This window comes from Calypte anna, chromosome 9 (genome assembly GCF_003957555.1).
Source record: "Calypte anna isolate BGI_N300 chromosome 9, bCalAnn1_v1.p, whole genome shotgun sequence".
Taxonomy (NCBI): Eukaryota; Metazoa; Chordata; class Aves; order Apodiformes; family Trochilidae; genus Calypte; species Calypte anna.
Window position 1 is genome coordinate 10,657,627 of NC_044255.1, and position 16,677 is coordinate 10,674,303.

The 16,677-nt window shown below is 39.8% G+C and overlaps 1 protein-coding gene across 3 annotated transcripts in view; it reads right to left on the minus strand.

Moving 5' to 3' along the window:
* The window catches only part of TFDP2 (transcription factor Dp-2), a 54,392-nt gene that overhangs the window by 19,914 nt on the left and 17,801 nt on the right, over positions 1–16,677 (minus strand). For 2 of the 3 annotated variants that reach the window (XM_030456140.1, XM_030456141.1), the window contains exons 4-8: positions 8,544–8,647; positions 4,662–4,783; positions 2,236–2,283; positions 721–883; positions 53–199 (exon numbers count right to left, since the gene is read on the minus strand). In XM_030456140.1, the coding sequence (XP_030312000.1) occupies positions 53–199; positions 721–883; positions 2,236–2,283; positions 4,662–4,783; positions 8,544–8,647 (584 nt within the window). The remainder of the gene's footprint in view (positions 1–52; positions 200–720; positions 884–2,235; positions 2,284–4,661; positions 4,784–8,543; positions 8,648–16,677) is intronic. The other variant, XM_030456142.1, reaches the window with a different exon arrangement.

Below are 16,677 nucleotides of genomic sequence, written 5' to 3' on the forward strand. Positions count from 1 at the left end.
TAATTATCACAACCTGTGAACTTAACAGAATTTCCCATCTACCTCACCTTACCTCTAGATTCTGACATTCCTGAGCTGAGTTTGTAGGAAGGCCGATCCATCTGATTTCCTTCTTCTCCTTTGAAATTATGTTCATTGCCATCAGGACATTAAGAGCATCATAAACTCTCCTTCTAATATTTTTCTGATCATAAGCCTGCTAAGAAAACAATACAGCAGTAATTACCACAGAAGAATTCAAAAAAGAAACTAAAGCTTTAACACCTGAGGGCATCACTATGAAGATTAAAAGCCAAAATAGCAGTTGAGGTCAGAGTGCTATTAAGACAAGATGCCTCCATCTGGGCTACTGCTTGGATACCATGAGCGTGTTTGGTTGCACATGGGACCTTGAAGCCTCTGTGCAGTGAATTCATCACAGTGAGTCTGTTACACTTAAAAAACCTGACAAGACCACATGCAGTGGGTACAGGACTAGCCTTTTAAAAAAGACATCTTTTGGCAGACTTCTGTGTTCTGTTTACACTTCAGAGACAGATCAAATAATTTTAATTCTGTGTTTTTGAATTGCAGAGGGTGAGCGTTCATATTTGGGAAGTAGTTAAGCAAGTGAAAGAAAGTCTGGAGTGTGACAGGACAGTGCAGAAACAGAAAGGACAAGAGTTCCATGACAAACCAGTTTTGTCATGGTATAACAAATTCCAACACAAAGTTGCTTACCGAGTCTGCAGCTAGATGACTGTTAGAATTTGTGAATTCTGATACCAGCTCATCAGCAACTTCATTGTATGAAGTTGTTCCTTTACGTTGAACTTTCTCACATACTTTCATTGAAAAATGCCTCAGACCCTTCCCATTTTTATCTCCTTTTTTGCTTCTCTTGCTGGAAGGAGAAAAAAGTAATTATTTTAATACACTGAATGTTATTAAGCTACTTTGTTAGACAGCAAAAGGACAGACAACAGGAATCAGGACTCATGACGTTATGTACTATGCAAATGAAAAAAAACCTGTTCTGCTTTGTGGAATCACTTCTTGTTTCTTACAAGCTGGCAAAAAAGTTCACTGGAGCCCTGTGCCCTTTCTCAGTGATTTCTGCATTGGCAGTACTTGAAAACATGCCACTGGGCAGATGCGTAGAAGCTAGATTTGTAATTCACCTCCAGTACTTTCACCAAAAAAAGGCAGAAAATTACACAGGGAATATGTGAAGAGGAATATATTCACAGGGAATATATGCCTGGAAGCCAGAGTTACAGAGAGCTCATATGTTTTTGCTTAAACTAGAAAAGCTCAGACATCCCTAGTTACAGTCAGCAGAAGCTACCTTCATTATCCTTACCATCCAAGTTTAATATCTGTGCCATTTCCAAGTCATCTTAAGACTGTGATACAGGAATCTCATTTATGGGGAGAAAGTACATACTCATTATGATGCCAAATTAATAACTGGCAGCTGTCAAGGTTATTTTCCATTCCCTTTCTTTCTCTAGAAAAGCAAAAGCTTAAATAACAGTGATGGAAAAAACATAAGCAATTGATTTTACCACACAGGCTAGACTTGGATCCCTATTTCAACAGAAGCTTTTAAAAAGCTCAGCTATGTTGGGGTTTTGTGTGCTGTTTTTTTTAAAAAAATTTTTAGTTACTGTTGTACAAGTTGTTTTGATAGTATATGTCAGGGAGATTTGGCCTCGTTCTGTCAGTGGTAACAAACTAAGGAAAATACTGAAATACAAAAATGCTTTTCAAAATTTTTAATATATTTAAGAAATCAGAACACTGGAAAGAAGGATGGAAGGAAAAATTGAAAGGAACACCAGAAAATGTTTCAAAAAACAACACTTCTACTCCATATGCAGATATTCCATTCAATAAGTAAATAAATAAAGCACATTAAATGCATTCAAAGATGTTTCAGAAGCAAAGGAAAACATCATTTGTTTACAAGTAATTGTCACATTGAAAACTAGAACAGTCCTGTTTCTAAAGATGTGTTTGCTTTTCACAACTCCCAGTATCATCTGTAACAGCAAATGTATTTATCAGTAAGTGATAAAGCAAAGAGTAATGAATGATAACTGCAAGGAGTAACACACAACATAGCTTTTATGTGGAGGAGTGAAAATGCTGGAAGTGGGAACTGGGCACCCATCTCTCTGAAAGGCAGATCTGTAGTAAAACAGGTATGACAGTACACAGGAAATAAATGTTCACTTTTAATGTAACACTTACCTGTCTGAAAAATCTGATTCTATAAATTCTCGAGTCCGCTTTCTCTCCCTAAAAAAAGACAACACAAACTTGGATGAAAAAAACTTTATATATTTGGACCAATAAAATCAAAGTATTTGGGGCCTAGCTGGGTAATAATGTTTGCTGTTACATGTTTATTGATAGGGGAAAACAGCACTCACACAGCTTGACAAAATTTGAAAGGAGATGGTTAGGACTTCAGAGGTTGTCTGAGTTCACTGACAGACAAATTCTATTCCCAATTTTTGCCACACTTTGCCATGATTTTAGGGAAGCCACTTCAGCTAGAACTAGAGGAAATGCTGACGTGAGCTAGATAACCAAATCCCTTCAAAAAAGTGAAGCTGGGTTCCCTTGAAAATTCCTATTTACTATTCTTCCATGTGGAAGTGAAATGCTTTTCAACGGAACATAAAATATATCCTATATATTCAGGACACTGAATGTTTTACTATCTTTAAACAAAACACAAGGTCAAACACTAAATGTTCATAGTAGAGCTGATGAATACAGAGATAAAAAGAGACACTCTGAAGAAGCAGCTGACATGAATTCTACATATGAGTAGCAGTCCTCAGTCTCCATATTGTTGGATTTATTAGCTACAGCACAAGCTGCGTTCCAGACTTGGCTTTTTCACTTGTAGCTGATGCAGTGCATGTTGCTTGAGAGCTGTCAGGGTGACCTCACATTACCCTGCACTTTCAAAACCAGGGCTCACAGCAGATCCTTAGGCAGCTAAAAGCCCGACTGTGCTCTGGGGGGAGCTGAGCAGTGCTGCTGGATCTGCAGCCATGCGTCATGGTGCCAGCAGCCCCTGTCCATGGTGCTGAACAGCAAAGCCTCGCCCCGGGGCCCAACGGGGGGCAAGCATGGCAGGGAGCAGAGGTGCCCGGTCTGTCACCAGATCAGGTATGGAGAGTTGATAATGAACGTGCTCTTGTCTCATTTGATTCTGGAAAAAATCTGGAGTATGTGAAGAGCAGTAAGCAATGGATAAAGCAAGGAATATGGACTTGAAGTCCTCAGGAACTGTCTGCAGCAAGGGCTCACTGCTTAGGTTCAGCAATGCCGCATTCTCCCTCACCTGTGTTCCTCAGATGAAAATATGACCTATTGTATGGACTTCTGCCAGGATTGATACTGATTGGCCAATCTGGAGAACATCTTAACCCCTTTTTATGGGCAAAACAATCATCAGGCTCATTGGAAAGCCTGTGTCTAGATTTTGACTGTATACAAACAGGACAGTGCTTCTCCTTGGTGATGTTGGCTGATGCACTGCAACTGAGGGCAGTCTCCCTCAGTTGGATGGGGTTGGATGAAGCATAAGAAAGCTAATGGGTGTTGATCTCCCATTTACCAAGCTGTGAACAAAAACTGTAATTTTTCCCTTCTCTGGCTGTTAAAAGAACTTCTACTTGGCCTCCACATTTCCCAAAATTTGAAGCAACAAAGTAATCTTAGAAATCTTTGACAATTCCTTTTCAAATAAAATAAGTGAATTCAAAAGGCATCTCAGCAAAAAAAAACCCACAAAACAGTAATCAAGCTTAAAAGCTGTTAAGCTTTTGACTCTGTGGTGGCAATATAGTGATTGGGAAGTACAAGCCTATGACAGTCCTTGCTTACAGCATAAAAAGCAGAAAGAAAAGGTACAAACATTATCCTGCCATTTCTGCCATCTCCTAGATGCTCCATTTTCGCACCTCTAGAGCTGTAAATGTACTACTGACATTCAGCACTGATTAGAAAAATTAACCTACATATGGAAATAAATTACTTCTTAATTTTCAGAGGCAAAGCACTAAATCTGTCTTGAGAAAGATAAGCTTGGCATTACTGCTATTGGAAAAATAAATAAATCATCACATACTGTAAAGACCAGATTTGCTTGTAAGACATAGTCATGCTGCTGCGGAATACCTCAGAACCCTGTGAAAACTTGTTGCTAATCTAAAAAAGTAATAAAAATACTACATTTATTACATTCAAAATTTTCTTTTAGAGTTTATACTTAGATGCCTCCTGAAATGTTTTTTACAGTCTCCCCCCCTATTGGCACCTGTTGGTATGCTGAACAGCCACTTGGATACACCGTGAATTTAGAAAAAAAATAAAGGTTGTTTTTTACTGGACTCAAAAATGTGTAACTCTCCATTTTCCAGAGAGAAACAGACACTGCCTTATATCAAAATTAAAACTGAAGTGACCAGTGCTTGTACTTTGATGTTCATGTGCTCCAGGCATCAAAAGTGCACAACAGGCTGAAGAACAGATTCTTTTAGTTGTGCAAGAACTAGAAGCTGTAAACTAACATATAGTTAAACATATATATAAACATATATATAAACAAAATATCAGAACAGATCCTCAAACATCTTTAAATAAAAGAAGAATCTTACCCTGGGACCCAGCCAGAAGTTTCTGTTATGTGTGTCTGTGTCACCATTGTTGGAGCTGGGTTATATGGACTTCCAATCAGAACACTCCCTGAATTGGTCAGTCTTTGTGATGTACTTATAATCTACGAAATTTAGAAATAAAAACACAGGTCTCTTAGAGAAAACATAGGTTACCACAGCTCTAAATTCATACTAAGCACAGTAATGAGGAAAAAAAAAAGGGTAATAAACCTCTATGAGATAAAAGTTGCTCTTCTATACAAATTGTCATCAGAAGATCTTCATACATTAAAGGAATTACAGTGCTTAATTGTGCCACACTACTGTACTGTCTATATGGACAAGAACGAGGCAAATGGAACTAATCACTAGGTGTAGCAGTTAGGATCTGTACCTATATATGTCTAAAACAGCTAGTATTTCTTTGAGAGTTGTTTCTTTGAGAGAATCTAGGCAATTTTTGATCCCTGTAATCAGTAAAGTCTCCTTTGCAATGGATTTCTCTTTTCTTATTGGCTGTCTTTGGTACTAAAGACAATCTGAGCTGCAGGCAGAACATTCTCTGCAGTTTCTAGTGTTCACAAGTCTCAAGACATTCTGGCAAGCTAATAATTCAACATTGTACCTATGGAACTAAGCACAAAGTCTGTGCAGTGTAGACACAATTAACATTTATGCAAACCTGGTGAAATTGTATGTTACAGTTGTAAGAACAGTTGTTAACACTGATGGTCTCAACTTTTAACCCACATCTATGTTCATTCTTTAAGGTAGGTCACCAAGAAGAATTTAGATAGTATTTAAAAGTGAAACAGTATTAAAATCTGTTAAAAATAAACCACATTCAATTATTTTGATTCAAGTATGGTAAGATTCATACCAAAGCTCCTTGGACCATGATTTTACTGATACTTTTAGCCTTATTTCACTTGTTAATAAACTTTAGTTTACTGTACTCCATTTGTGAGCAAAGTTTTGAGTACCAACTGTACTAAATTGTAACTTCCTTTGCTACTTAATTTACCCAACACCCATGAAACTATACAGTAAATATTATGGTATCCATCTATATTGTTAAAAAAAACAGAAAAACAGCATCCGACAAATTTCCCGCTTCCTTTTAGCTCACTAAGCATAACTTCACATCCCTCCCAACACCACATCATTATTTATATATATGCATATATATATGCATATGTATTTTTTGTATTAAAGACATGAATTTATTTTATTTATTTTTCCAAGTGTAGAGCTTGACAGAAACAAGAGAAAGCAGAAATACAGAAAAACCAAAACACAGGTACAAGCTAGATATTTACAGGTTGATAATGGAGAAAAAATATCCCTGGTTGGCTGCTTTACACGCTGCATACAGGCACAGGAAAGCAGCAACTTTTTATCAACTTACTGCTGTGCTGCCTTGAAGAAACATTTTGTGATAGAATGATTAATTTTTAAAAGGCTGCTTAAGGTTTAGCACTGGTGTGAAACCCTCATGTAAGTGAGAATTAGCAACACAGTATTTCAGTTAAACATCCATCCAATCCAGTCACCTTTTATATCAATTTCTTGCAACGCTATAAATAACCTTCATTTGCAGTAAGCACATGGTTCTGTCCGCATTTGGCTAACACATGCCAGAGAGAAAAGACTAAATATTACATCTACTGAAATGCCTTTCTCCCCATTCTCTCTGACGTTTCAGACTGTTCTACTGATGTCCTGTAAATCACTGATAAAAAGTATCATAAAAGAGTATTTTATGTCCAGTCTCCTCATATTTTCTTGTGACAACCACTGCAATAAGCTGAGGTGGTAAATCATGTTTGGGTGTTTCCAATACCAGCCTGTCCTCTATCTGTCTATCCCTTGGTGCCACCTCGTGGAGACAGACACCAGCAGCACGCTCTCCTGGAGCCCCCTTCCCACAGCAGCCAGACTGCTCGGGTAGTCGCTGCTTGCCGGGCACTTGCAGGCCGTAGTTGCACAGGCACAAAATACCTCTCTACAGCTACTGTTAGAGCTACAGGTTCTTGGTTGCAGGGACACAGATGTCACGTATACAAATCACTGGTTCTTCAGTGTCACTTTAAAATTTACTACCGGAAGTTTGCTTTTACAAAAAAATTCTACACTGAGTACATTTCAGAGGACTAATTCCATCTTAACAGCAAACATTTTTTCCAGTGTCTTGCACTAACCACATAAATTCACTGCATAAAACAGAAAATAAAAACCTCGGCCACATTTAGCAATTAGAGCAGCTGTAGAATGTGTTAAATCCCTATAATTAAGCACTAAAATTTTATCAATAATACCAAGGCTGTCACATTTAAACTAACAGACTGAATCTAAGTAAGCAGTTAACAAATACTAGTACACAAGAATCCAGCCTGCCAACTGAGCCAGTTTCACAGCTGACACAGCCCTACCCCAAGGGATTTGGACTGATGGTCACTGTCCAGCCAACAGCCCACTCCATGGGTCCTGGGGGCTGTGTGAAGGACCAGAAGCAGCCACAAGGCTGTAATCTACAGTGTTTAAATAAAGCTCCAAAGCCCTCAGGGCAGCAGGATGTTGCTAACAGAGGTGAGATGCCAAAGGAGTGCACACATTCCCACTGTTAAGTTATTGAACATTCTCTTTTAAATGGTCTGGCACACAGCACAGCCCTACACTGGATGTCTTAGGAGGCCTGTGTTAATGGCTATTTAATGGGAAAATGTTTTCTGAATACAGAGCTATTCTTGCAAAACAGCCAAATAAAACAATTTTTAAAAATAAAGATAAGAATAAAAATTAAAAATAAATAAAATAGAATGTGTCACACCATGAAGTAGCTTCTGCAAATTCTACCTGCTGTAGAACCTAAACTGGAACTAGGGGGTTCAGTCCAGTCAAAAGCAGGGCCTTGAGAAATCACCTAACAGAGTAGGAACTGCATTAACTGATTGCTCTCCCTTTCTTGCACTCACAAAACACATATTTTGTAGTAGAACTATTCGAGTGAAATACTACAGGGCACATGCTCCAGCAGTATTTGCACCAGCACTGATGCACTGAGGAACACTATTCTCTGGTAAGCAGCCTGTAACCAGATGGAGAGCTCTACACAGGGGAGAACACAGCTTGGGTGGGGGTGGGCTGCAACACTGGTGTCCATCTGTCCAACCAGGATAAAAAGCCAGTAAGGAACAGTAATAACTGATGGTGTGAAAAAGACCCAGCACAATTACTTGTAGAAGACATCAAGTGGTTCCTGTATTCAAGCTAAGCGTTTGGCAAGTAGGCATGACGTTACTAGAAACGGTATTTATTCTGGGCACCAGAAAACAGAACTTTTTCTTAAAACCAGACCCCAAATTCCCAAAACAGCAATATGCACTCATCTATAGGTACCACTGGCAGAAAATAGCAGTTTTAAGATATTCATTTCAACAAGTTAAACCTCTAGCAACACACGACACATTAACTCTTTGCCAGTGATGGAGATTTACTGGTGAGAACATGACTGAAAATATTCAAAGCATCATTAAAGTTTTTAACGAGATGTTTGTTCCTTAATACACTTTTAAGTAATAGTAAAATGTCAACTGGTAAAACTGTTTCAATTTCTATCCAGAGCCAGGAAGATGGATATTGTTTAAGGTCACATACAAGATCATGGTTGGGAGTGGCAGAATTCTGGCATGCCAAGCTTGCTGTGCCCACACCACCCCATTTCCACCTGCATGGGACACTTCAGCAGCCTTTGCAGCTGAGGCAGGAAGCGGCAAGTTCCTGGCCTGCTCACATCTTTGTTTTTCATGTTTCCATATTACATCAACAGGAAGCCATGCAGCGAGTTACACAAGTTAGCATCACTGGGATTGCAAAACTTACCATTTGGGGTCCAACATTCACATTGATTGGTCCTAAGGTTTTTGGCAAAATCTTGGTTGGGGAGTTGGTGGAGGGAACTGGTAACGTGATTATTGAAATATTACCTAAAAAGAGCAATAAAAAGAGTTTTAATATTACTTAATAACCTATGAAAAATGTTTTGGCAAATTCTGACATAATTTTAACATTCTGGGATCAGGTTAGCTTTTCTGTCACATAACAGCCTCTAAACCTTTTAGCAGATGTCATGAAGACACCTCACAAAATTGCACCTTCATTATTTTACCTTTAAAATGTCATAATTTACTATTTACTATAATACTTTTATTTCCAGAAACAACTTCTTCTTATCTAAGACAAAGAGCACACAGCCTGCCATGCCTCCGCATGCTTACAGTTCATTACTATACTTCTAGAAAGTCAACATCCAAATTCTACTTTAAAACCATAAGCCCACTTACAAAACATGTATCCATAGATCTTCATAGCCTTTAACCATTCCTCATCCAACTGTACTATATTCTGTAAATATCAGTGAAAAAAGGCTATCACAGCCTATGCCTGTTCAGATAGCGTTCTACAATGCCTTTACAACTTAACCTGCAGTAACAGAAAACACCACTGGACATCAAGATAAAGCCAACAATGCCATTTCTAACTCACTGTGTTCCCATCCCCAGATGTTTATCATCTTTGTAATCCTGGACCACTTGCACCTCTAACTCATCCTGCCTTCTTACAGGGAAGCACAGCTCTATGCTGAGCAACTCTCAAGTGCTGCTGCTGCTTCTTCTCTATTCCAAATGTATCTTGAAATCTTGATCATTAACAAATAAGCCACTTAAAGTGGTAAATGGACACTGGCACAAACAGCTCCTGTCTCTGTGACAGTTTCAAAGCAAGACAGCTGGGAACTGATCAGTTAAACACCTCCCTCCATTCTTATTCAAACCAGGGAGTGACAAAAATGGATCTGGAGGCAGAATCAAATGTAAGGAAGAGACATCGATGCCTTGGAATACAGAGTCAGCTTGGACCTACCTGGGGTCAATGAGCTGTAAGGACAAGGAGTGGCTCCTGAAGAGCTACTTAAACTCTCCTACACAGGCAGGCAGAAACTGAAGGCCTGTGAGGTGACAGTGTCCTTCAGAACAGCCCAGGTACCAGCCCTCACCACCACCTTGCCCTCCTCCTTCCAACAGGAGCAGGCCAACAGATGGTCCCAGGCTGCCCAGTGGTGTCAGACATCTCCTTCCCCTGATCATCTCTAATATAACCTCGTATAACCTGTTCTCCTCTGCTGAAAGAACCATGGTCTTTTAAATTTATTTTTTTTTTAGTACACCTATGCTCTGCCATGAGGCAACTGGAAAACAAATTCAACAGCCTAACCTCTCCGTAATATGAAGCAGAAGCAACACAACTGATAGAAAAAGAGTATTTTGAAAAGGAACTACAGCACAAAAGTAGAAAAGATGTGGACATATGCAAAGCCTAAAAAACTCAACACAGATATGAGAAATATTTACAGCTTGAGACAAGGATGTTCTAATTCTTTGTGTAAATTTTTCTGGCATCTGGAGAAACACTACTGCCAAAGGCAGATCTGTGTCTGAAAATCTTCAGAAGCCGCTTTCTTTTCTATTCAGAAAATTGAATAATTTATTTAGTCACCTAACTCACATAGAAAAAAATAAAACTCACACACTCATAAATCCCTTTTGCCATCTCTCTACACAGCAAACAGGGAGCTGATTCAGTTATTTGCTGCAAAAGGTTAATGTGTCTCCCAACAGATCACACCAGCACCCAGACTGAGGAGTCACATTTTGCAGCACCATCCTCACTACTCTTCTTTAAACAAAGAGAAGCCCAACTTCCAAGAGCATGCTGTCCTGACCACCCCAGGCCACAGCAGCCCAGGTCCATGGGATGCCACTGCCAATGAAATACCTGGAGTTGGCCAGGACCACTCCCAGCACAACAAAAACATCACCTCAAACTGGAAAGTGCCAAAGAAAGCAGGCACTTGCTAGGATGACGAGCTATATTTTACATAAAATTTTCAAGGCTAGTGCACCTGAAGAGCTGAGTCATTTTTGATGGTTTAAAGGCAAGGTAGTACTTATAAAACAGCAAGCATCAACAGGAACAATCTCTTCAAGTCTTAATTATAGAACAGCATAGAAAAAGTAGAAGGAAGAAGTAGGTACCACACTGTAGATCACCTAAAAATATTCAGCAGGTTTCTGTATTCAACTTCAAGCAGAAATATCACCAAACTAATTACATTCACTTTATCATAGAGCAGCTATAAGGGCTTTAAACATTACAAAATTCCAAATAAATGCCAAGTCTTAAGAACACACGTCATTTGGGGACAAAAAACATAACATTGACTTATGTGCCACAGAAAAACAGCAGTGCATATAGTGATAAGCTGATCACAGTGAGACCCATCAGCCTCCCAGTCACGGTAATCTTACTGCTTGGATGAAAAAGGTCAGAACTAGAATGATTTGTATAATAATACTCAATTCTTATATAATGTTTCGCAGCAGCACTTTCAAAGCATAAAGGAGGTCAGTGTCATTATTCCCATTTTACCTATGGAAAACCAAGCACATGGGAAAGAAGCCTACTTAAAACTCTCATAGAGAGGCAGTTACTTCAGTATATACAGAACCACAAACTGAGCATGATCTTCATTGATGAAAATTCAAAGTAAAAACCTGTCAGTGGATATACGTATGTTTCTCTTAGAACAAAGGCACTTTGCTCCTACCTAAACTGTTTTCCATCCCTCAGTCACAATTATTGTTGTTTCTCTTGAAGAAAAAAGTGCTGCTATTCTTACATACTTAGAAAATTAGGATAGCTACCTATTATTCTTCCTGCCATTTACAAAATATTTTTATTTGTACGCACAAAGAAAAATTCAATTTAAAATATCTTCAGCTTCAAGAAGTCACAGAACAAAGATACTAATGTTCCTGTACGTGTGCTCACATGCACACACTAACCTTAAATTGTTATGTGGCATCCTACAGAGCTTAACTTCACACAAACAACATGGGCTCCTGAACAAATATGAAGCTAAAGAGGTTTTAGTGATTTTTCTTCTGTATAACTAAATCTGTTAGGTCTGCAGCTTATTTGCAGAGATAATCAGAAACAATGTCAACCCGAGAATGTATAGAATCTGTCACAGCCAGTTTGAAGGAAACCATAGCTGATGGGAAGCACAAACCAACCAGCTGGGGTCACACACAATGCGAACATCAACAAAAAAAGTCTTTGAATTTTTAGACAAAACACCAGGGAAGTGCTGGTAATTTGAATTTCATATTCAGAGCTCTGAAACAAATGTCTACATTTTTAAAAGCATATCAATGAACAGTCATTTTAAATAATACAGCCTATGGCTTGATGGTAATGGCAAAAAAAAGATCAGAGTTGTGAAATATCAGAAGTCCATTAGGATATCTTGCAATAACGTATGTGATGTGTCCTTAGGCTCCTGTATCACTTTAAAACATAAATTCATCACCAAGGTCAAGATAAAGTATTACAAAAGCATATAAAAAACATGAGTTAAGATGCTTTAAGCATGGATATATTTTCTTTGTCTATTTCTTCCTTTTCTTTATTGCCTAAAACTTACAAGCTGTAAACCTAACTTTAAAAAAAATCCATAGTTTTCACAAGCATATGCATGTCTAGAAAGATATTAAAAAGAAACCTGCAGCAAAGAAAAACCAAGATGGTGCAGATGATATTTAGGTGTACTTCAAGCTTAAACCAACCATTACATTTTCAGTCTTTTACTGTTCAATTTGAGACAAATTTTATAAGTGCTAACAATTGCGTAAATCTCAAAGCACAAAGTATAGGCCCACTGATAACAAGTTCTGAGTTTGGTTTTTTTTGTGATCTTATAACATCTCTTAAAGCACACAGTGAACTCACAAGACCTCTTCAGGCCTCAAGCTGCAACACACTAAGGTTTTGGGCAGGGTTTTTTTTTTCTTTACAGACACTCACAGATTTAGAGTTCTTTAAATTTCCAGATCATTACCTATTGAAAATGACGCTTGTGCTCCAGGCAACTTCTCTGTATATTTAATTGATATAATTATTCAGAATATCCCTTACTTGCAGGCCAAATACATCTTGTACTTTTAAAAGAAGATAAAAGCATACCAAAAACAAGCTGTCAGAAACAGTATAATTAAAAATGCAATCTATCAAATACAAGTTAGTCCTTATTAGACTTTTTTCCATTTATGCAAGATGTCTTACATCTTCATTCATACCTATGAGTTTTGAATGAAACAACTTGGTTTTACAGAAAACATCTTTGTTTTTTTGGAAACAAATTCTCATTATAGGTTTTCTGGCTTACAGTCTGGTAGCCATTGTTTTTTATGCAACTGTTGTAATTCTGACCAAACCCTAACTTCTCAAGGTTATGAAAAATGTAGCTCGTATCTAAGATCACACCCTCAATCCTTAACTGTTCTTGGTAAGGTATGTGCTCTTAACAAGCAGTTACAAGAATGTGCAAGCAGATCTCAGCATGGTTGAGAGGGACCTCTGGAGGTCATCTCGCCCAACTGCCCTGCTCATGCACTGTTAGCCCGAGCAGGCTACCCAGGGACATGCCCAGATGGCTTCTGAGTGTCTCCAAGCACAAAGAGTAGACTCCACAACCTCTCTGGGAAACCTGTGCCAGTGGTTGAACACATTCACAGTAAAAAAATCCAAAACGTTTCCTGATGTTCAGAAAAAACCTCCTGTGTTTCAGCCTGTGCTCTGGGCAGCACTGAAAAGATCCTGGCTCCACCTTCTATACACCCTCCCTTTGAGTGTTTATACACATTGGCAAATTCCTCCCTGAGCATTCCCCCAGTCTCAGCTCTCACAGCCTTTCCTCATATGAGACGTTCCAGTCCTTTCACAACCTTAATGGCCCTTGGCTGGACTCTGTCCACTGTGTCTGTCATTGGAGAGTCCCATAACTGGTCCCAGTACTCCATCAGTAGCCTCACCGGGGATAAGTGGAGGGACAGGGTCACCTCCCTTGACCTGCTCTCAACACTCCTGCCCACACAGCACAGGACACCAGCTGCCTTCCTCGTGGTAAGCGCCCATTGCGAGCCACCAGCACACCCGGGTTCCTTTTTCAGAGCTGGGCGCTGCCGGTCGGCCCAGCCTGCACTGCGGCACGGGCCGTCCCCCCCGCCATGACTTTTCTCTATCCCGTCTCGGTTCCCTCGGACGGCACCACCCCGCCCGCCGTACCACACACAGCCCGGGCACTGCAGCTCCGCGGCGCCGGCTCAGCCCGGAACCCCAGTCCTGCGCTTCCCCCCGCCCCAGCAGTTTAACTCAGCGAGACTGAGCGTGGGGCTCCCCCCCCTCTTTGTTCGAGGGGTCGCGGCGCGGAGGTGCCCGGTGGGGCACTAATGGCCGAGCCCGGCAAACCCCGGCCCCCAGGGGGCGGCAGGCCTGGGGCAGGCCCGGGAACCTCTGCAGGAGCCGCATGGCCTCAGCCCGCCTCAACAAAGCCACCGCTGTTCCATGCGTGCGGCCGTAAATATTGTAATTCCCGCTGATCTTCCTAAATTCGAACTGACCATTTAAAATCGGCTTGTCTCACGCTGCAGCACGGCCGAGGCAGCGGCGTCTATGAACTGGATGAGTTGAAAAAGATTTTGCTCAGGCTGCGGAGTGTCAAGGCAAAACCAGCCCCGTACCTCGAGGCAGCAAAGCTTCCCCCCCCCCCACAAGAAGCCGGCAGTGGCCCCTGTTCAGGACACGGTGCTGTGCGGAGCAGGGGCCATCCCTGTCCCGTCCTGTCCCCCGGCTGTGCCTCTCTGCCCGGCCCACAGGGGCAGCTCCCACTGCAAAACTGCTCAAATCAAGCACAAATTTTTTACAGCTGTGTGTGCTTTCAAATTTGGAGCTCTCAGCTTATCTTGTTTTGTACAAAGGAAACTTCAGGACTAGCTGTCCCCTTTGCCCCTCACTGCCAGTTACAAATTGACTCATTTCAGCTGTGCTGAGTAAGAGTGCTCACCTGATGGCACCATAGCTCATTGGGAGTTACAGCTATGAAAAAGCAGCTTTGACGACTAAAATGATTTTGCAGTGAGTTCCTCTGAACAGGCAGAATCCATGATAAAACACTAGTGGAACACCTAACACATTCTTACAAAATTGTCCCCAAGGCTAAGAACACAAACAGTCATCTTTGTTCTCCAAAACATGAGAGAAACCATCTCTTTTGCATCCAAATTGGCCAATTTTTCTTCCTGGGAAAATTAAAATGCAAGTCTTCCACAGGAATAATTTTTAATCACTAGTCTGCTAAGTACTTTCAGATAAGGAAGGAGAGTCATCCCAGCTTGCCATACCTGAACAATTTTGACTATAACAGGAAGACTAAGCTAAGCTGAAGGCAGTGAAAATATGAGTGAAAATTACTTTCAGAAAGGAGATACCCAGACTGTACTATGTGGACTACCTAAAATATTTTACCCAATGACTGTCTCACAACAAGCAGTTTCTGGCACTAGGTGAGTACCCTGGCTATTTGTCAAGATCATCCACATGTGGCGTTCCCTCTCAGATCCAATGCGTATTAATTTCAAGCAGCAGAAACCAACTCCAAATGTACATCCTTCAGCCAAAAAAGCCTGTTGCCTAGAACTAAAGGCAACAGATATAGTAAATTGTCTGTAGAATGGAAACTGATCGCTAAGCAAAGCGAACAATATTTTGGTTAATGTTCTGCTAAGCATTGTGATGTTTCTAGTAAGCACAGAAAGAAAAATCTAGTCCCTTCAGAATCAGGCACAAAGTTTTGTTATGAAGATTACCAAGTTGAATTGATGTGCTTTGATTTTGCAATCATCACAATTATATCATCAAATTCTATAGTAAATCTGTATTGCATTTAGATACACCATGTGCTTCTTTTTCCCTGACATCATCTTCACAAGCATTAACAAAATACTGAAATTATTCTAAAAAGCCTGAATGAAAATCCCTGCTACAGTTAGAAGAACACAAGCACAGGAAACAAGTGAGTAGTAAGAGAACTGAACCCTACAATAGACCGAACAATGTGCCAACCTATGTAGGATCAGTAATTCAGATTTAAAAATCAGCAGAAAAGACACAGCAGTAATTCAGGACTTAAAAATTAGACAATACCTAAACACACTGCAATTATTAACTTCTGCAGCAAAATATACTTGGAAAATATCCAGAGGCTGTGGCATGGACACAGCAGGTGATGCTGGGAAAAACAAATGAAGCCTGATCAAACACATCCTGGAAGAGGGTTATAGATTAAATGCTTCAGATAGTTCAGGGGAAGAAGTCAGGGAGAAAAAAGATTTTGAAAGTTAAGCCTGTGAATGAAAAAAAAAAGTAGAAAAAGTTTTAGAGTGCAAGTATCAAGTGATTAGCTGTTTTGATTATGGAAAGAAACTGCAGCTGTAAGAGTACAGAACGAGCAACAGCTGCTTTGGGTTTCTCAATACTTCTGCATTTTGAAACAGCATCCTCACAGCCCAGGCTGCAGTTCACTGTTACTAGGCAAAGGGCAGAACTGTCCATAATTTTTCAGAATTAAACCAAACAAAACCAGAGTTATACAGCATATTTCATGGTACAATTAAACATCCAAGTTAATTTTAAAAAAAGAAAACACAAAATTTGCAAGTTTTCTATGTGCACGTGGCCCTGCACTGGAATCTGGAAGTGTTCCTTTAATGCAATATGGGTACTAAATTACTATGTTTGTGCCAGAGACAAATAACAAATAAACACATACCACAAATAATTATACATTTGGAAATAAAAAAATTAAACGCAACTTTTCCAAACAAAAGTTTCTAGTGGTGTGGCATCTTGAAATCTGATGCTTTCAAGAACATCCCTATGTGAGCCAACAGCCCTCTCTTCTGTGCTTGCACATATCATAAATCCATCGTGCTTCAGCCTAAGAACACTGTGAAGGCACATTATGAACAGGCCAAAATACGTAGCAATAAAATAAATTTATTTTTACTATAGCAAATTAATTAACTTTAATAATGTATTCATTAGGAAATTCACAAAG